The sequence below is a fragment of the Castanea sativa genome, chromosome 4, assembly GCF_040712315.1.
Source record: "Castanea sativa cultivar Marrone di Chiusa Pesio chromosome 4, ASM4071231v1".
Taxonomy (NCBI): Eukaryota; Viridiplantae; Streptophyta; class Magnoliopsida; order Fagales; family Fagaceae; genus Castanea; species Castanea sativa.
Window position 1 is genome coordinate 567,620 of NC_134016.1, and position 20,582 is coordinate 588,201.

The following is a 20,582-nucleotide window of genomic DNA, read 5'->3' on the forward strand; positions in this document are numbered from 1 at the left end:
AACAACTTCAACCATCAACACATTAAAATATATATTTTTATAAATTTAGAAATGACACCCTAGTTGTCAAAAGTTTTAGGTTTGGCAATTTTGATAAAAATGATTTTTTTTTTAGTGCTAAAACGACAATATAACAATTTTCACATTTTTGATGTGAATGTTCTGAGACCATAACTTTTATCTTTATCCTAGGATACTAGGATTCAATGAGACATAAAAACCTTAGCCAGTTGGGTCTTAACCCCGTTTTTTGATGAAAGCTTACCAAACCTTAGCCTATCAAAGTTTATGCTTTATAAGGGGAGTCTAACACAGTAACACACGCACACACACAGAGTAAGACTCTTTTTTCTGATCCTCTCTCTTTCAACCAAATTTCAGCCCTTCCTTCGTTCGGGGTTAGAGGGGTAAGTTACTCTCTTCTTCTTTTTGCTTCAATATCATTTTGGTTCTGTTCTTTTATAACTTGCAGAGCACAAACAAAGCTTACATTTTTTTGATTTTTTCTTTGCTTTGTCTTTTTGGGTATTTAATGGGTGTTATTGCAAGTGTGAGGAATGTGTGTCTTTTGGGTTTCAGCTATGATGCCCAAATGGGTATTATATGGTATGGAAGGAGCTTATTCATTGGGCCTGCCTGTTATCTGTTCTTCATTTTGAGGAGTTTGCTTGGGAATTTTCCTTTTGATCTTTGATAAAACTGGAATGAATGAATTAATGTACTTGATATTATGTTAGTTCTTGCTTTTAGTTTTTATTTATTTATTATTATTATTATTATTTGTACAAGATGAACACCATCTGTTTGACAAAAGTCCTCGTCGGCTTAAGTGTGACATGAAATGCAATGCAAGGGTTATTGAATCTATGGATGTATGGTACTATGGTTGGAAGACATCCTTGATGTAATCACAAAGCGCACAGCATGGTGGATGTATCCCATTTAGATTCATTTAATAAAAATTTATCAATGACCTTTGTACACTGTAATCTAGTGGAATATAAATTGTTTGATAAAAATACTGAGTGAGATTTGGAAAAAGGAATTTTTAAATGTGGCTTAGGATATTAAATTAGTTTGAAAGTATTGTGAACTAATACTATATATAAATTTTAATTAAGTATCGGTCATGGATTCCAATTACCTTAAGTTTGTATTGACAATGAATATGATTGAATGTTTCGTGAACCATTGTTATGAAATACTAATAGCTATCACTTGTTGTCTTTGGACAAATTAGAGAAATATTATTGGAGAGTTACAAGAGTTGGACTAACTTTATCAAGTAGTCTTTTCAGGAGTTCATTTGATATACTACCTTTTTAAAGGATCCATTTTAGTAAAATTTTTTACATAAAGAAATTGTGCCTACCGAGCCTCACGCACCTCCCTACATCTTGCAGAGAATGGTGTCCTTGCTTAAAGTGAACCATCAGCAACACTTTGCGGTTTTCTCCAGTGGTATTAGACCCAACAACAGGACCTTTCATCGCAAGTCATCTTTCATCTCAATGTCTTCCAGGTCACCCACAACAATTCAACATCTTCACAATACAGTGTCATCATCTTCGAATCACAGCCTCGATATTCCCATCATGGTACTCTTTACATTTACAATGCTATCCATATTTAATATTCACATTGTGCTGCTGTATTACTTTTTATCTTTGCTTGCAGTTATAAGTTTTAATTTGCAACCACTGCTCCTGGGCATGAGCATAAACTGCTTAGCCCTAGATAACACAGCAACTGGTTCTGGTGGGTGGGGTTAGTTGCCCGGTAAAGGGCTCTTCTTTAGAAAGGCTCCTTAAATTATAAAAAAAAAAAAAATGCAACCACCCTAATACTTGACTTATCTTACTGTGCTAAGCATAGTCTAAATGTATATTTTTATTTTTTTTTGGTTTGTTTTGTTTTAGGCCACATTAACATAGTAATTAGTTTCCCATATTCTATCTGGTTTACTGAGATGACCTAGATGATTGCAAAATTTGAGATGCTAAGTAGTCATATTGCCATCAAATACTTAAAAGGTTAGTGAAGAGGCTTGTCACTAAGCTACAAGGCTCACTGGCATAGCCTATTCTCCTTTATTAGAAGAACAAGCGTTCAAATCCCCCCCTCCCCCGTTTCACTATTAATTATTAGAAGAAAAAAAAGATTATTGAAGAGGCTTAAAATTGGTTTATTTTTAAAACCTATTGTGATGGGGGTAGTTGTACATTTTTGGATTTTATGAGTTTTAAAGGCCTAGTATTAGTATCTCATGGTTGAGATTCGTGTTACAACATTTATTTCAGGTAAATGGTTGTTCAGGGAAAATGGGGAAAGCTGTCATCAAAGCAGCAGATTCTGCAGGACTTAATATTGTTCCTCTATCATTTGGCTCTGCAGTGGAGAACGGAAAAACTGTGCAGGTGTGTGGGAAGGATATTGTCATACATGGTCCTGATGATAGAGAAAATGTTCTTGCATCTGTCTTTGATGAACATCCAAATTTAGTTGTTGTGGACTACACCGTGCCGTCTGCAGTAAATGGTAATTATTATGGAACATTACAATTTGAAGGCTGAGAAAAAGGAACTATAAGTTGGAATCTAGTGTTTTTGTGTGCATGTGTGGCAAAGGGAGGCTTGATTTACTATCTTAGTCGCCATTTTTCTTTGTCTCCAATATATATTATCATGCACAGGAAATTTAAACAATTTCTGCTATATAATAAAATTTTGAGGCGAAGGAGCCGTCCTAAACACGTCTCCTTTACCTTATACCATCTGTTGCTTTATGATGTTGTATTGAATGAAAATTGTATTTATGTTCTATCCTTATTCTAAGGAAATTTGACTCAAAATAAGAGTGCTTAATCCATACCTATGGTGCAAAGTGTGCATTACTTGACTGATATATTTTCAAAGAAATCTTAATTATTTTATTAATTTTTTTGAAGCACTATTATCTGATTTTGTTTGCGGGTGTAGTGGATGATGCTGTTCAAGGTGATATATTTCTTTTCTTATTGGAAAGGGATGCATGGTAGGCAAAGCAATGATGCCCTGTGGTTTGTGATTCCTCATTGTGTTATGCAGGTTACGTGGAGGGACTGGAATAGCAACACATTATGCAGAGAAATTTGATTGAAATTAAGTCTATTTTTTGTGCATTCCTTGTTTGAATGTTGCAAGATGAGTGACGGGGTTTCTTGTAGTTCTTTAGTTGAGTTCATGGATCATTTGAGTCTTCATTTGTAATTTTTAGGAATCTAGTTTTTTTAATTAATTAATTAAGTATGTAATATCATATACAACTTTACTGTATTGATTCTTACACTCTGATGCTTCTATGTATCTATTGAGTTTGTTTAGTTTCTTTAAATTTTGTGTTGTGGATGTGTAGATAATGCAGAGCTATATTGTAAAGTTGGAGTACCCTTTGTGATGGGAACTACTGGTGGAGACAGGGACCGGTTATATAAGACAGTAGAAGACTCTAAAGTTTATGCAGTAATTTCCCCACAAATGGGTAAACAGGTGACCAGCGTTCACTACACTTAATTGGGTCTAGTTTAACACTTTGGGAATTTTTTGTTCTTGTTCTTATAGATTGTTGGTTTGGTCAGGTTGTTGCATTTCTTGCAGCCATGGAAATTATGGCAGAGCAATTTCCTGGGGCCTTCTCAGGTTACTCCCTACAGGTTTCATTCTCTCTCAATCTTGGGATTTTTCTTGGGGGTGAAGATGGAGGCTCAAGTAGTTTTAATTCCTTGATTTTGATTTCTCATTTGTTAATGGTTATTTCAAGCTATCATTCAAAAGAATATTCAACTCAACTAAGCCGTACTAGTGAGTACAAAATTATAGTCCTTATAAAAAATAAGTACAAAACAATAATGGTGCTGCAGTTGCCCCTTATTTGATGAATTCAAAATAGCCTTTACCAAACCACTAGACGTGAGATTTATTTGTTGGTTTGAGTTTGGGAATCAGTCTCTCCAAAATTTAGGGTAAGGCTGCTTACCAATCACCTCTCATAGACTCCGCAAACACAGGAGTCTTATGTACAACTAGGAGGGACTAGAGGTAGCTATTTTAACCTATTTTTTAGTTTGATGTTTTAATCTTGGCATGCACACAGATTGTATGAAAATCAAGTTGACCTTCTTGTTGCTTGGTTTGCCTTAGGTTTTGGCCTCTTATGGCATGTTTGGATGTTTAAAAAAGGAGGGAGAGTAGAGTAGAGGGAAGGGGAGTAATTCAATTACCTTGTTTGGGAGTTTTTTAAGGAAGGAGGGGGAGGGATTTAGAGGGGTTTGGAGGGGTTTCAACTACCTCCAACCCCCTCATTTTTAATTCCCCCAAATTGGAGAGATTTGGAGGAAGAGTAGAGCACATAAAATTATTTATAAAGTAAATTACCTAATTTACCCTTATTATATTTATAAAATTACAATGTTAAAAACAAGGGGAAGGGCTAATTACTCCCTTCCCCCTTACTAATTATAAAAACATCCAAACAAGGTGGAGGGTAATCATTCTCCTCTATTCTCCTCCCTACTACTCCCCTCCCCTCTACTTCCCTCTACTCTCCTCCCTCTCTAAACTCCCAAACAGGCCATTAGTCTTCAAAGTTCTTTAATCATTTATATTGTGTTTTCTTTTATGCAAGAAGAATAATATTTGTTGATAATACAACAAAATTGTCTTAGAAAAAAGACTGGAGATGTAAAGAGGAGACTTTGAACTTCATTAGTAGCTTTTTTAATCTAATTAGGTGACACTTGATGGTTGGACATTGGGTTCTGGACTGAAAAAGAAAGAAAAGAAAAAGAATATGTAGTGGCTGCATTCAAATAACTATCCAACAGAATGCACAGAGGGAGTGAAATAAGGATCTAGATGACTCATCATGCGTCACAACAAGAGTACCTCATGCTGAAGTTTTCCAGACAATTGTGGTCCTAGATAGAACAGAGAGCCAAAAAGGCTTTGCATGACACTTGATAGTAAGCAATGTTGATAGGAGTAGACTAGGTTCTTAGGCCAGGTTTGGGCCTGAGCCTATTAAATAAAGTTAAAATCTTGTAAACATATGTACCCATCTGGTTATAGCTCCACACCCTTTTGGAGGGTTAGTTGTACAAATCACTACTGTCTTTTTACTCTATATAGGCCAGTAAGCAATGTGGATAGGATTAGCCTAGGTTACTAGGCCTGGTTTGGCCTGTGCCTACTGAATAAAGTTAAATTCTGCCTCAATCTTTTTGTAAACATGTTATAAACTTATAATGTGTCAGAAGTCGATGAATGCTTTACTGGTTGTTGCTTCACTCCCTTTTGCAGGGTTAGTTTTACAAATTACCACTGTCATTTTAGTCTATATAGGCCATATTTTATTTTCACCTAAAGTCATGGTGCCTTTCTTCACATCATTTTTTTCTGAGTCCTTTTCAGCACTCGTTGAATGGTTCTTTTAACTTGAGCGTCAATTCTTACTCCTGGGCAGTAATTGTGTATTCCTTTTATTTTTGGTGAGTTATTTTCTTTGTTGCACTTGATAAAAACATGAGATAATCAGATTTTTCAAATGTTGAAGCAAATGAAAAATAGGCTGGAAAGGTGTCAGATTGTATATTTTGCAATTAGATATGCTTGCAAACATAATTTGGACACTAAATTATAATTGTAATGAATGAGTAGTCTTCAATGCTTTTGGTTATCTAAATTTGGCTTTCAGCTTAGCAATTAGAAAAATGCTCAGCTTATGACTGCAATATAGGTCCATAAATAAGATAATTTTGATTCTTTTTTTAATTTAAAAAAAGAGTAGAAACTTGTTGACTTGAATAACAAGAATCCAATTTCAGGATTCTATCAGGATCATAACAATTTGTTCCTCAAAAGCTTCCAAAAGTGAATTGAGATTCGTGACATGTTCAATATGATGGAAGCTAAATGTAGAATAGGAGGATTAATAGTTATTTTTCAATTTCTACAACTTTACTTCGTTCTTGGCCTGATTTTTTTATTTTTATTTTTTTTAATTGATAAGTTACATAGACAATCAATGGGTTTTGAACCCATGAGGTCACGGCCTCACCCTCTATCTTGCTCTTAAAATGGGAGGAGGTGCCATTTGAGCTAGAGCTCATTGGCATCGCTAGCTTGATATTCATTTGTAATAAATCTTATCTCAGTATCTTAATCACTGCACTCTTTACATGTACCAAGAAGTCTCACAATTTAACTCTCTTTACCCAGGGTATATCCTTTTAAAACAATTTAAACTTATGGAAGAGTTTGAGTTACTTCGATATATTCTCAGTAGTGTTTCATGCATTAATTTCAAATTTTAGGTGATGGAATCCCATCAAACAAGCAAAGTGGACACATCTGGAACTGCTAAAGCTGTTATTTCTTGCTTCCAGAAATTGGGGGTGTCTTTTGATGTGGACCAAGTAAGTGAAAAGAATTTGTAGAGTATTCTTTTCATATAGCATCTGATTAATTTTCCTTTTTCCAAAATAATTCTTATGAATTAGTGGATGAATATGCTAGTGCTAGGTCATAAATTTCTTATTCAGCATCAATTTTACAGGTGGTTCTTTTTTTTTTTAATAAATAATTGTACTGGTGGTTCTAGAACATGCATATGCATAAGTACGTTTTAAATTGGCCTATTTTGTTTTGGTTCTTGGAAGTATTTGCTCATGCATGTTAATTTTTTATTGACCTGAAATAAAAAAAAAAAAATCTGGGGGAATGTACCAGTATTCAGTTAGACTGCCTTGAATCCAGGTGGCCCAATTTCACTTTTATAGCTCCCAAGGTTCATTCCACAGTATTGGTTTAAGGCTTTACGGGAAATATGTGGGCAGTTTCCTTGTTGCTTTAGCCTAGTCTCACCATTTTATCATCTCAATACTTTTTTATGATGACAGATAACAAGTATCAAGTGGCCATGTAGCTATATCTTAAATAGGAGGTAGAGTAAAGCTAGGGATCAAGCTCAGGATCTCCTGTATTGATACCATGTTAAATTACTGATTGTCCCAAAAGCTTAAGCTATTAGAAAATGATGAATTTAATCGTTTAACTAAAATTCTAACAATTTCACCCCCCCTCCCCCTTCTTTATCTTTGTTCTTTTTGTTCTGTACTCTCTTTTGTGTATGTATAGGAAATTGGAAACTATAAACCGCACTGCTATTTTGGATGGAAATTCTATTTAGCTAGTTTTGGCACTATTTGTTTGACACAAGATGCATGTTGAACGGGAGAGAGATCGGTCTTTGCTGTTATGTTGATCAGAAGACATGTATAAAGTTTTATAGCACTCCTGTCCAATTTTTTAGGGACAGATTTTTTTTCCAACCCACTACATGGCAATTCAAATGACTATTCACACATGTTTTCTTAGTCAGATGACTTATTTAATAATCATTTGATTCATTTAAATGACTTAAAGGGTCATGTTATTTAGTATACATAAATAATCATCTATGTGGCTTTGTAATGGGCTGGAGGAGATTCCTTGAAACCAGTTTAGAGGAAAACTGTTCTTTTCAATAGAAGAGCCAGGGTGGCAGATATCTAAATTATTTTTTGTTAGCTTGTTGGCTTAAGCTTCTCTATTCATAATATTTAGAAAATTTTGATTTTAGAGCTTAATTTTCATTTGGTACACAATGTCCAATTGGAGAGTGTTATTTCTGACTGAATGATTGTTTCTGATTGAACTTACTTTGTGGAAAAACAGTGTTTATCCAAAATGTTTTTTTGAGTTTAGTTCTCCTCTCAGTTCTGTTTAAAACATTTTGTCAGATACAAATGATACGGGATCCCCAGCGACAACTTGAGATGGTGGGAGTTCCTGAGGAGCATTTGTCTGGTCATGCATTTCATATGTATCATCTAACATCACCTGATCAAACGTAACAATAAACATCCTCAGTTTTATCTCTCTTGTTTTCTGGCTTGTACTCTTTTACTGTTTCAGCTAATATGCTTTGAGTGATCTGGTTTAATTCTTTTTCCTGCAGAGTTTCCTTCGAGTTTCAACATAATGTTTGTGGTAGGTCAATATATGCTGAGGGCACCATTGATGCTGTAATATTCCTTGCTAAGAAGGTGCTAATGCTTCCATTCCTCTCTTTATTTCTATTACAATTAATTTAAGGAAAATATTTATGTTATGTTATGTTATAATGTTTTATATTGATGTAGACCCTGATGTAATCTAACTTTATTAGAAGTTATAACTGCTGTACCTTTACCTCTTTTGCCTCTTTTTTAGGCAATATCTCATTGATCAAAGATAATATGAATATCCTTTTTAGAAAATAATTACTTTTCTCAAAATTATATAAAAACATGTTTAGTGGTAAGAAGAATATTAATGAATCTCTGATTATGATTGCTGTGTTTGATTGTGCAAATATTGTGTAATTGCAGGTTCAATCAAAGGCAGACAAGCTGATATACAATATGATTGATGTCCTACGGGAGGGTAACATGCGATGAAGTTGGATCATTCAGATTTGTATTAGTATTTGTTTCTCAAAAAAAGAAAAAAAAGATTTGTATTAGTATTTAACTTAGCTAAAGATTATTGGGATCCTGGTTAAGTAGCATGGGGTGGCAATTTTGGATTCATAGATTTGGGCCTAACCATTTTCTTGTTTTATTTTAGAACTATGCGATTAATTGTGGCAATGATAGTTTGGATTGGTGGATATACTAAAATGTCCGGAGATGAACCTCTATTGAACACAATGATTGCATGCAAAGAGTCAAATACCTAATTAAGGTTTTATTTGGCAGGGAGGATTGAAAATTGAAATAAGAGAACATGTAAAAAGAGATTAATGTTATCTATTATAGGTGTTTGATAGGAGGTATAAAAAAAGTGGGGTAAGAAAAAAGAAGAATCGTGTATTAAAGTACCATTATATATTGTATTGAATTGTTTTCAATAAATTAAATCATAAAATTGTTAAATCACTTATGTAAGATTTTTTTCTATGATCTTTCTCTTACTTAAGGAAGATTAAAAATGGTGGGCTTAGGAAGAAAATAATATATATTATATTTTTGAAAAAAGGAAAATTAGATGCATATCAATCCTCGTCTCATCTTTCTCTATTATCACTTTTCACCCAACCAAAAGCACTCTAGTTGATAGCCCAAGAATGGTCCGGCACCCGCACAATTCACATCACTCTGCCCATTATCATGACATTAGTGAATGTACAATAAAAATATACGTAAATAAAAGTCTTTCGTTGTAGTATTATTGCTTTGAATTAGAATTTACAAATCCATTCATCTACTATCATTAGAAGAAGAAAAGATGCAATTGATTTTCTTAAAACCTCCTTCGGGTGAATAGATGTTTGATAGAGTAAATATTGTTAACAGCATTGTTTCTGACTTCACAAACAAATCTGCTTTTTGTTTGACAAGAGTGATTAAAAAAAAATAGAGAGAAAATGAAGGAGTTGGCAATAAGGGATTCTTGATGGCATTAAATCAAAGAGAAAATTGGCAACTTTTTCTGTACCACAACTTTTTATAAGTAGATTGAAAGTGGTGGAGAAAAAATAATAAGTTTATGTGATAAACTGATAGTCTTGCTTTATCAAAATTGTGACAAAAGTTAGAGCATAAAAGTTGTGGTTTTAAAACAACTTATTGTTATATTATTTATATATCGATATGATAGAATTTTAACCTATAACATTTATTTCATGATGAGATGCTCTAATCATCATATTAAGACACTAACTAATTTTTGGTGATTACAATTTAAACCTTATCTCTCTTATTTAAGAGATTTTACCTACTAGGAACTTTTTTATTTTTTGGTAAAAGAAAAATAGGAGTTAGCTAAGCTACGTCAACCTTTAGGCAAGACGCTCGGGTTAAAACCCATCCTTTTTGGACGCCATCAATCCTTATGTAATTCTATCAACAAAGAATTGCTAACAACAAAACTTAAATCTAGGTGGATTAGATAAAGTGCCCCAGTCTTGCCACCTTAACCATAACTCGTTCCAAACATTATGATGTGTCTTTTTGTCCACTCCTGTTACATAGACAAACTACTGTTTGTTTGTTGTATACTAAAAAGAAAAATGAGCAACCAAACAAGTTTTGCTATTTAAGCAACGCTAAACGTTCGGTTCCCACGTCTTTCTTCTGGAATTCTTTCTCTTCCTCTGACTCCAACACTCACATTTCCAATACTTACTTTACAAATTATAGCAATTTTCTCATAAGACAGACAGAGAGAATGGAGAGCAGAGAAGACTTGAACTCGATACTACCGTATTTGCCACTAGTGATGCGGTCTTCGACTCTGTTCTGGCCATCTCAGGTGGTCGAAGCACTGAAGGCCATGGCAAGAGGACCCCTTCACAGCCGTGTCGACTCCGGTGAGCTCCTATTCCTCGCCATTTCCGATCTCAGACACTCTCTCTCCCTCTCTAACCACCACTTCGCTCCTTCTTTCCCACAAGGCTACGCCCTCTTCTTCGACGAGGTAAATTCTATTCTTTCTTTTTTCACTTTCACATGCAAATATTCCAACACCTGAAAAGTTGAATGTTATTTTATGTATCAAATTGTAACTGGGTTTTGTGTGCTTCACGATATTCAAACACTTTTCAACTTCAGGTTAATGCTTTTTTCATTAGAATTTTAGTGGGTTTATGTAGTTGATGGATGATATTCAAACACTTTTCAAATTTAGTGCCATACTATGTTTTTTTCATAAATTTGTAAATGGGTTTGGTGTTGTTTGATGATTTTCTAACACTTTTCAACTTCAAGTTAATTTTTTTTCCAATGAATTGAAAGTGGGTTTTCTGTTGTTGATGATATTCAGACACCTTTCATGGCAGAAGTTAATTTTTTCAAGTCAAAATCATGAGTTGGTTTTTGTGTGTAAGTGCAGTTGATGTCCCGGGAGGAATCAACAAAATGGTTTGAAGAGGTTGTCCCGGCGTTGGCTGATTTGCTCCTACGCTTTCCTTCTTTGTTACAAACTCACTATCAAACTGCAGATATGGCTCATATCAATGGGGTCAACACTGGTCTTCGTTTATTGCGTTCGCAAGAACCGGGCATTGTGTTTCTCAGCCAGGTATCCATGTTGTTTTAGCTTACCAGATGATCATAGAATAGAAGAACCCAAAGCTCATGCAACCCATGTTTTTACTAGTTGGGTGCCGATTCTTGTAATAAATAAGTTGTTGTAATTACTGTATTTCTGAATTGTTTGTTTTCATTACATGGTAATATGAATGAAACTGAAAGAAGGTAGTGGTCAGAGTCAGTAACATTTGCAGTTTAGAGAGAGAGAGAGAGAGAGAGAGAATGGAATGTGATATGAATATCTGCAGCTGCATAATGATTCTTATGTTTTCTTCTCTCTTATATGATAGAGACCAATGAATGCCTGTGTATATAAATATTTCACGCGCATATTTTAGTCTTGACACAGGAGAACTTAACCGGATGTCCCATCAATTGCATATGAATGATAACTTCAAGTGACCAATTAAATGGCTTTCACATACCTCGCAGTTATTGCAGTAGGTGATCTACTTCAGGAATCAGAATCAGTAGTATGCAATTCTTTTATTTATTTTTTTTAAATTACAAATTTGACTCAAATGGCTGATTTAGATATTCTTGAGAGAGGGGCAGCACAAATCTTGTGCTAAAGAGCGTGGAGGTTCGAGTCCTCTTCAAGGCATAATATTGAGAATACTCATGCAAAATACCCCAAAAGAATTTTGAATTTCCAAATGGACATGAATTTCTCTTTCAAGTCAATGGGGTGCACTTAGCTGATTTATTGTATTTTGCTAATTTAATATTATATAAATTCAACCATTATTTGTTACTATTTTCTCTTTATGATAGAATTATGAAATTAATGCCTATCTTGATTTCCAGGAATTGATTGGTGCTCTTCTTGGATGCTCTTTGTTTTGTCTATTCCCAGTCACTGATAGAGGTGTTGAACATCTTCCAACAATCAACTTTGATCATTTGTTTGCGTATGTGAGCTTGAGCTTTCTTTTGTAAAATCTTCTATCAGTCTTACATTGTTCAAGAAATTATAGGATACAAATCATCCTTGTGACAATATGTTTCAGTTTTCTACTTGTCTATCTGTGATCCCTTTCATAGATATAATATTATGGATGTAGAAGAACATTTTAATGTATCATAGTTGATAATGTCATTCTGATTGGTCTAGATAAATTTTTTTTTCGACAAGTAGAAGATTTTATAAAATAGGTTAGAAATTCTGATTGGTCTAGATAATATAAAATATAAGAACAACATTGTTAAGTTTGGCTAACAAGTGGCTGTATATGGATACCATTTTTACTGATATGCATAAAAAGTTTTGAGCTAACATTGAAAATTATTAACACTAACCATGTGCTTTTTAAATCCCAAATAGTCTCGTTTTATTGCTCCAGGTAGAACACCATATGCTGTAGAAGGTTGCTACAGTAGAGGGTTTGAATTTTCTTTGCATCTGAATGTCTGGTAGGAATTAACATACATGTGGATAATATAACCTACATCACCCAAATATTATTGATTTTCTTTAGCACATGTGTTGAATGACAATAAAAAGGATCGGTGTAGCAATTAGAAAATGACAAAGCTATACACTTTTTAGTCCATGTAATTGTATGGGTTTAGTATTTTATTCTATTTACAATTGATTTATGTTCTTCAAGTTGGTTTATCATTTATTACAAGTTTATATTTTTCTATCTGAAGGTTTACTAATATCTTATCATGCTGAATTCGAGATATAATATGTCTGAAATTCATGGATCTCCAGGAGTCTATATGACAATTACAATGAAAAACAAGAAAATAAGATAAGGTGCATCGTACACTATTTTGAAAGGATATTTTCACATATGCCTATTGGCTTCGTCTCATTTGAGCGGAAAGTACTTCCTTTGGAACATCTTCCTCAATGCATTTCCTATCCCAAGGCTGAATTTTGGAGCAATTCTGTCATTCCTTTATGCTGTTTTGAGGTAACGACAAACAGATGTATTAAACAATCTTATTTAGAAGATCTATTTATAATGCTTAAACTAATTTTGTCCACTTAAGATAAACACAGATTACCCTGTGTTGTGTTTCCATATCCTTGTAGGTCCAAAATTCAGGCTTGATTGAAGATCAATCCAGTGAAGCTCTTGAAGTGGATTTTGCAAATAAGTTTATTGGAGGTGGTGCTCTACATAGGGGTTGTGTACAGGTATGCGTTACAATATTATTAAAAGAATATGCCTTTCTTTTGGGGGGCGGGGGAGGTTCTTATTGTTTGTACTTTATCAGGCATTTTAATTTCTTATGCTTAGATTTATCATTCCTGATATGTGTTCCTAGAGCATATGTATGATTTCTCATTCAAATGGCATTTATTTGTACTTTTACCTTCCTATGAGTCATGCAGGCCATGAATTTATTGCAAAATGAATATTATTTTTTTGTTTTTATTATCTTATGTAGGAAGAGATTCGTTTCATGATCAATCCTGAATTAATTGCTAGTATGCTTTTCTTGCCTTCAATGGCAGAAAATGAGGCCATAGAAATTATTGGCGCTGAAAGGTTTTCAAGTTATACTGGGTGAGTATTACTCAGGGTATGTAAATCATAAGTTTAACTTTAACTTAAAAGGGACAATGATATTTTATCAATTTCCTTTTGCTTTGTCTATTCTATATCTTTCTTTTGGAGAATAATTTATGTCAATGCGACGTATATGATTATTGATGAATAAAAATTGGTTTATAGGGAATCATATATCCTGATTTGTTTTAAAACTTGTATGAAGTCTATGTTCCTTGCACATGGTATTCCATATGATCTAGAAAAACCAGTAGTCATGGTAAATATCTGGGTTATGAACCTTTTAGTCATCTCTTATTTAATGAATTTACTTATTACAGAAAAGAATATCTAGTTCTTGATAAAATTAATTTAATTTTTTTGTAAGTAAAAGATTTTAATAAATGAATGGCCATGCTTAACTACAAGGATAGTGTAGATGAGATGATGAAATAATCAATAATAATGGGTTTGACCGTTTGAGGCCTTGTTATCAACTTATAAAAAAAAAAAAAACTTTAGGGTGACTTATTCAGTTATCTCTCTCTCTCTCTCTCTCTCTCTCTCTTTGAATTGCTCGAGTAAAATTGAGATAGTGCTCAGTGGAAAAGTACCTCCCCCAAAAAGAAGGAATGAAAAAACATTATTGAGCTGCTCATTTTCAGGAAAATTTAAAATTAAATTTAGAAAACCCATGATTATTTTCTTTAGTTCTTCAGAATGCTATTTACTCCATAGATTGGGCTTCTATTGTGAAAAAAGTATTTCTTGAGTGAAATATGTTAAAAGTGACTTCAGTAAATAAAACCCTTTAAAATGCCTCCTCCAGACATGTCATGAATTATTTGTGCAAAAATTTTCCTATGATGTCAGTGCTATTTTAAAATTCCATGTTTTTGTGGTTCTTTATATTGATTCTATGGATGTCCAAGTTTTGACTTTTTAAAAAAGATCTAAGGTTTATGTTTATTGTAATTAACTTGTGTTGCAATGGAAAACTGATTCAAATATCATCCACACATGGTGTAGATATGCTTCCTCATTCCATTTTACTGGTGATTATGTGGATAAAAAAGATGTAGACTGTTTTGGAAGACGTAAAACCAGGATCATTGCTATAGACGCATTATGCAGTCCAAGGATGAGACAGTACAAACAAGAGTGCCTCCTAAGGTATGATAATTCTTGCTTCTAGCACCACAGGAACACACAGAATTCACGGGAATGCAAAATAGGTTTATTTGGAGAACAATGATGTGAGATCCTAATCATGTCTACCATCATGTCTGTTTGGGCCAAGTGGACCACCACACTACTCAGCCCAGCTTGTTTACTCCTTCTAGGAGCATGCTTGAAGGTTTTTAATTTTTATTTTTATTTAAAGGGTTGGGGCTGGGGGGGGGGGGGGAAGATGTCACCCGTCATACCTATGAGATTGGTTTTACAATCTTGTTTTGCTGCTAGGATTTTGGGCTTGTAAAATGACAATACTTAAATTTAGAGTTCAATGTGATGAGTATTAGGAAAGAAAGAAACCTATTATACAAAGCATTAGCCAAGACATAATCTGTGAGTTATGTATAAAATTTGATAATTACTGGATAGTTTTTGCGACACACATATGAGTCTAGCTTCATGACTTATAAGATGACAAATGTTTGAATTAAGATGATGATTACTAAGTGCTAGCCTGCTAGGCAAGAAAAAAGACTTGAGTAATGCCAGTTGACGATAGAATGAGAAATTATTTGGATGAGATGGATTGACTGTTGGCCATGACAATTACTAGATACGCATATGAAGAGACATGGTTCTGCTTGGCAATGCTAAGGACTAGATAGTTTTATGGGACATGGGTGAAGTCAGTGAGCATTTGTTTTAACAGATTCTGTGGACATAAATGAAGTTGAATAGCTTCCGAGGGATACGTGGCAAATGTTAACAAGCCCGGTGCGGTGCTTGTTAAGGTTGCACTAATGTGGGTCCCATTTAATAAAAAAATTGAATAAGTAGAAGAAAAAGACATAAAACTGACCCCACAATTTATTTTAATATATTTTTCTCTCTATGAAGTTGGCCCCACAACATAAAGGCTGCAAAAAAATGACATAAAGCTGCAAAAAAAGGACAAAACGCTGCAGTTAACGGGCACCTTATGGTGCCCGTTAACACAACCCTTTGTAGCCAATGATTTTTAGTTTTTATTTTTTTGCTATGATTAAATTTTAATTCAGAAAAAGGCCCCAAGTAAGTAGAACCAGAAGCCAAAGAGTTGTCTCTCTTTACTTACAGTTTCAATCTCTATCAGGTAATTGAAAGGCGCTGCTTTCATGATCCCTATCCACTGTAAGGGTCCATCATTAACATTTTACAGACCACAAACAAAGTTTTCTATTCCCAACCCAACCCAGCCCATTAGACTAATGTGTTGCTGGTATATGGATCATTACTCTTGAGATTAGTGCTTTCCCTTTTATAAATAGACTAATGTTTATATGCAATATCATAGCATAGGAGTTTTCATAGATTTTTTTCCTCTTTGTATATATTTTGTTTATCAGAAAATGTTACTATTCTAATTTATGTGTTCTGGCAGGGAGACAAACAAGGCATTCTGTGGCTTTTTTGCTCAATCTAAATATCAGCAGTACAAGAGACTGTTTCCAGAGAATGGATGTTCTGGAGCTCAGCTTGATCAAAACATAGAAGACCCCATCGGCAGGTCCAGGAGTAATCTTTTGGTGCGAGTTTCTCTATGAATTCTTTTCTAGTGGTTGGTTTTTGCTATTAACTATTAAGTCACTTCTGCAAGTTTCTGTGGTATTCTCATTGCTAGTTAGTGTGGTTTGGACTCATTATGCTTGTTAGAATTGGTTGTTGCGTCTGCTATCAATTTGCTTGCTTGATTATTGGTCTTCTGCCTTTTGACAGTCACATGAGAAGGCCTCAACTTCTGATGAAACAACTGAAGAAAAATCTGTAAATCAAGTGATAAGAAATTTTGAGGAGACGGGTTGTGAGAGTCTGGGCCATGAAGATAACAATGTTGGGATTGTGACTGGGAATTGGGGCTGTGGTGCTTTTGGAGGAGATCCAGAGCTTAAGACCATAATTCAGTGGCTTGCTGCTTCTCAGGTAATTGTAACTTGAGTCATAAAAAAAGGGACAACTAGGCGATCCTTTTGTTTTTCTTTTTCAAGGATGGTTATATATAGCATCTGATGGAATAAAATAAACCCATGTTACATTCTTTTTGACAAAATACACCTTTATTTATTTCCTCTAAGTGATTAATGTGCTTTCTCTCTTGTTTCATAAAAAACATGTTGAGTATTTGTTTCATATATGTTCATTTTGCAATCGTCACCCCCTGTATTTTCATAAACAGTTTGGAACCTGACAAACAGCTTCATCCAATCTTAAAGTTTGTAATTCCTGTTAATTTGTGGCTATGGGCTGTTCCATTTATGCTGATTCACATCATAAGCATCATTGTAGCATCCTTTGTGGGCACCACAAAAATCAGGACGAAATTATTTAAACTCTAAATTCTTGCACACCACCTCCCAAAAAAAAAAAAAAAAAAAATCCCTGAGAGCTTTGTACAAAATTGTTGCAAATGTTAAATAAATAAATCCAAGTGCCACACAACTGTATTGGACAGGTTGCACTTTCCCTCTTTTCAGGTAGGGGTTCTTTAGCATATTCTTAAGCAGATTAGTTGTACACCTCTTTCAAATAACTTTGTTACTAATCGGCGAAAAAAAGGGAGTAGGTGAATTTGCTATATTTTGAAAATGGAGACTAGTTCGTGTGAGGAAGTGACGGTTTTAGAAATGTCCTATCAAAGGCTCATTGCCTTTAGAGCAAATGGCATGCAAATGGTCTGAGGGCAGATTTTGGATTGGATATTATAATATGATTAGTTGAAAATCAAGGGAAGAAATCTGAGTGCAAAGGATCTGATAGAGAAGGAAGTCGGACTTAGATCTCTGTTTTAGTGCCGTAGGCAAAGGATGGAACTTAGATAGTTGTATAGATTTGTTTCTCTCACCACTCTCCCCTTTTGGGCTATAATTTTCTTCTCTCAAATAATCACATATATTGAATGGGCAAAAAATGGATTTTAATAGTTTGCTCTAGCAGAGGTCCTCATTTCTTGCACACAAGCCTCTTTCACAGCTGTTATTAGACCAAAAACCGTTTTTAATGTGAGAAATCTGCAGCTTTCCCATACACAATGGTGCTCAAGGAGAGACATCTGTGTGGGAACTGAAATTGATAGTGCTTGATTGGTGCTTTATGTGTAAGAGGTGTGGGAAGTCGGTGGATCATCTTCTACTTCATTGCACCATAGCTTGGGAGTTGTGGTCTTTGGTTTTCTGCTTGTTCGGTATTCAGTGGGTTATGCCTCGTACTGTTCTTGAGTTGTTTGAGGCTTGGCAAGGAAAGTTTGCGCGACATTGTCACATTGATGTTTGGAAATTAGTACCTCACTGCTTGATTTGGTGCATTTGGCGAGAAAGGAATGCTAGAAGTTTTGAGGGCTGCGAACGCTTTTTGCTGGAGATTAAGTCTTTTTTCTTACACACTCTCTTTGAATGGAGTGTGGTTTTTTCTCATTTTTCTTGTTCTTCCTTTTCTATTTTTCTTGACCGTTGTTCTTTTGTTTCTTGATTTTTGCACCCATAGTACATCCCCAATGTACTCGGCTTGGCAATTTCTTTATTATTATTAATAATATTCTTACGTTATTTATCAAAAAAAAAAGATAATAAACGGAGATTCTTTTTCTCACAGATACTGATTTTTCTTATAATCTTGGTTCATATCTTTCAGGCTCTAAGACCTTTCATTTCATACTATACATTTGGTTTGGATGAATTGCAGAACCTAGATCAGGTATTTACTGTGCTTTATATGTTAAAAGTTCTCCATTGATGATTTTTGGGATATGTGTTAGGGCATCTGTGTCATCAATACTATTAAACTTTTGCAGCTGCACATTACTAGCAGTAAAAGTTTAACTATTTTGATTTACTTTTAAAAAAAATCAATACTATTAAACTTTTACTTTTCGAGTGTAAAGGAACTAAATCAATTAAAATCAATATGCTTTCCATTTCTATATTATTGTGCATTCTCAGCAAATGTTCTGGTCACAAGTTTAGCAGCAAATAGTCATGTCACAGATGACGTTTCTTGCATAATTCAAGCTTCCTTCAGACTTCTTAGCTACTTGATGTTCAACCTTTTCACTCTGTATTTTAAGTTATTTAAACAGTTTTGAAAATGTGCATTATATCTTATGAATTTCTCACTATTGTCACTGCCAACAATTATATCTACACTAAAAAATTGTGATCTTTTGGATAAGATGATCAGTGTCTTTTATGCTCAGTTCCGGAAATAGCCAAAAATGGTGGTGGTCTTGCTATTAATTTTGATGTGCTGCATTTGGTGTTTTATGTCTAGCTTTTGGTTTGACCAAAGTCTTCTAGCATCTAAGAGCTACCAATTTAGCCTTCAACTTTACCGTGTATTATTCCAGGTTCCGAGACTTACTAACGAGTCTGTTTCATTTGGCAATGGGGGCAGGTGACTCGGTGGATTTTGTCCCAAAAATGGACTGTTGGAGACCTGTGGAATATGTTGGTGGAATACTCGTACCAGAAATATAAGGGACAAACAGACGTTGGATTCTTTACTTGGCTACTTCCATCTCTATTTGGCCATGATGCTGAGATGTTGGACTTGCGGAATACGCCTTAACTCTTCTGGACCATTGAATTGCTTATGCAACCTTCACTTTTCCATTTAGCATGTTCTTTGACATATTTCTGTAAAAAATAAATATTCTTAAAAAAAAAAAAGGGAATGCAATCTTGTAGTTTTTGCTTGGTCTCTTCCTATATTTCCATCTCTCCGTATTTCTGTTTATTTTTATGTATTTACTGGGGGGCTTAAAAAACCAGCAAGTCTAGAGAAATTTTCCTCACAAATTTTCACAATGGTTGAAGTGGCAAGTGTTAATGGTAGAAATTAACGTGGTGTTCATGGTAAGTCCATATAAGATTACACTTTACATCATAAATTATTCAAATGTACGTTTTGCACCATAAACTATGACTCTTGTTACACTTTGCACTTTGATGTTAATTTTATTGTTATGTTGGATGGAAATTTATAGCAAATGAATTGCACATGAATTTTGCTTGAGTGGCACAAAGATAAAAGACCATAAACATCATCTTCCCAATCAATTAAAAACAAAAGCCTATTTGTTTATTTTTTACCCAGCCCCCCCTTGCGTATTACATATTCATAATGACACATAGAGGCACAGCTCACACATCTTGGCTGCTCTATGGAAGTAAAAACGTCCTTGCCAACATCTCAATAGCTCATACACAGATTTGGGCATCACCACACTAGCCCAAGCAATATGAAAACAAAGGACCAAATAGATTCCATGTTACTCTTAACACATACAAAGAATTATCAAATACCAAGAATTTTACAAGAGACTGCAGTCCCTACTCCCTACAAAGCACGCCACCATTTTAGGAATACAAATTCTCTATAGCATTTTTTGTATTTCACTTTATGTTTTACCAATTACAACTTGCCATGTATTTGTTTGATTTTCCTTATAAAATAGCTAAAGTTTAAAATGGAAAAAAATAAACACAAAACAAGTTATAATTGGTTGAACATAAAGTGGAACATAAAATGGGGTTTAGAGAATTTGTATTCCCATTTGAGGGACCTTGGCCATGTAGGTGTTCTTCCAAAGGAAAGGAAGAAACTGTGGAGCCCATAAAGTCATTATAGCATGAGATGGTTTTTTTTTTTTTTGTTATAAATATAGCATGAGATGGTCATTATAATGATTAGTTGTTTTGGGGGGGGGGGGGGAGAGGAGCTAC

General features: G+C 34.4%; 2 protein-coding genes across 4 annotated transcripts; both read left to right on the forward strand.

The window, feature by feature from the left end:
- Window positions 1–253: 253 nt before the first annotated feature.
- On the forward strand, window positions 254–8,727 carry LOC142631682 (4-hydroxy-tetrahydrodipicolinate reductase 1, chloroplastic-like). Of its 2 annotated transcripts, XM_075805925.1 has the most exons (9): window positions 254–407; window positions 1,404–1,598; window positions 2,301–2,538; window positions 3,394–3,527; window positions 3,617–3,691; window positions 6,350–6,451; window positions 7,817–7,926; window positions 8,035–8,122; window positions 8,447–8,727. In XM_075805925.1, exons 2-9 carry the CDS (start codon window positions 1,407–1,409, stop codon window positions 8,513–8,515), a joined length of 1,008 nt encoding a protein of 335 aa, XP_075662040.1. In that variant the 5' UTR covers window positions 254–407; window positions 1,404–1,406; the 3' UTR covers window positions 8,516–8,727. The 2 variants fall into 2 exon arrangements, 1 of the variants encoding a protein (XP_075662040.1); XR_012843641.1 differs by lacking the exons at window positions 6,350–6,451; window positions 7,817–7,926; window positions 8,035–8,122; window positions 8,447–8,727 and adding an exon at window positions 4,616–4,826 and having other exon boundaries at window positions 256–407; window positions 3,617–4,194.
- A 1,456-nt stretch (window positions 8,728–10,183) lies between these two features.
- LOC142630792 (poly(ADP-ribose) glycohydrolase 1-like) lies at window positions 10,184–19,557 on the forward strand. 2 transcript variants are annotated; one of them, XM_075804845.1, is made up of 11 exons: window positions 10,184–10,535; window positions 10,950–11,138; window positions 11,957–12,060; window positions 12,867–13,071; window positions 13,194–13,298; window positions 13,553–13,671; window positions 14,683–14,826; window positions 16,250–16,394; window positions 16,585–16,788; window positions 18,493–18,555; window positions 19,205–19,314. In XM_075804845.1, the coding sequence occupies exons 1-11, from the start codon at window positions 10,287–10,289 to the stop codon at window positions 19,253–19,255; spliced, it is 1,578 nt and encodes a 525-aa protein (XP_075660960.1). In that variant the 5' UTR covers window positions 10,184–10,286; the 3' UTR covers window positions 19,256–19,314. The 2 variants fall into 2 exon arrangements, with proteins under 2 accessions (XP_075660960.1, XP_075660959.1); XM_075804844.1 differs by having other exon boundaries at window positions 10,185–10,535; window positions 19,252–19,557.
- The last annotated feature ends 1,025 nt before the right edge of the window (window positions 19,558–20,582 follow it).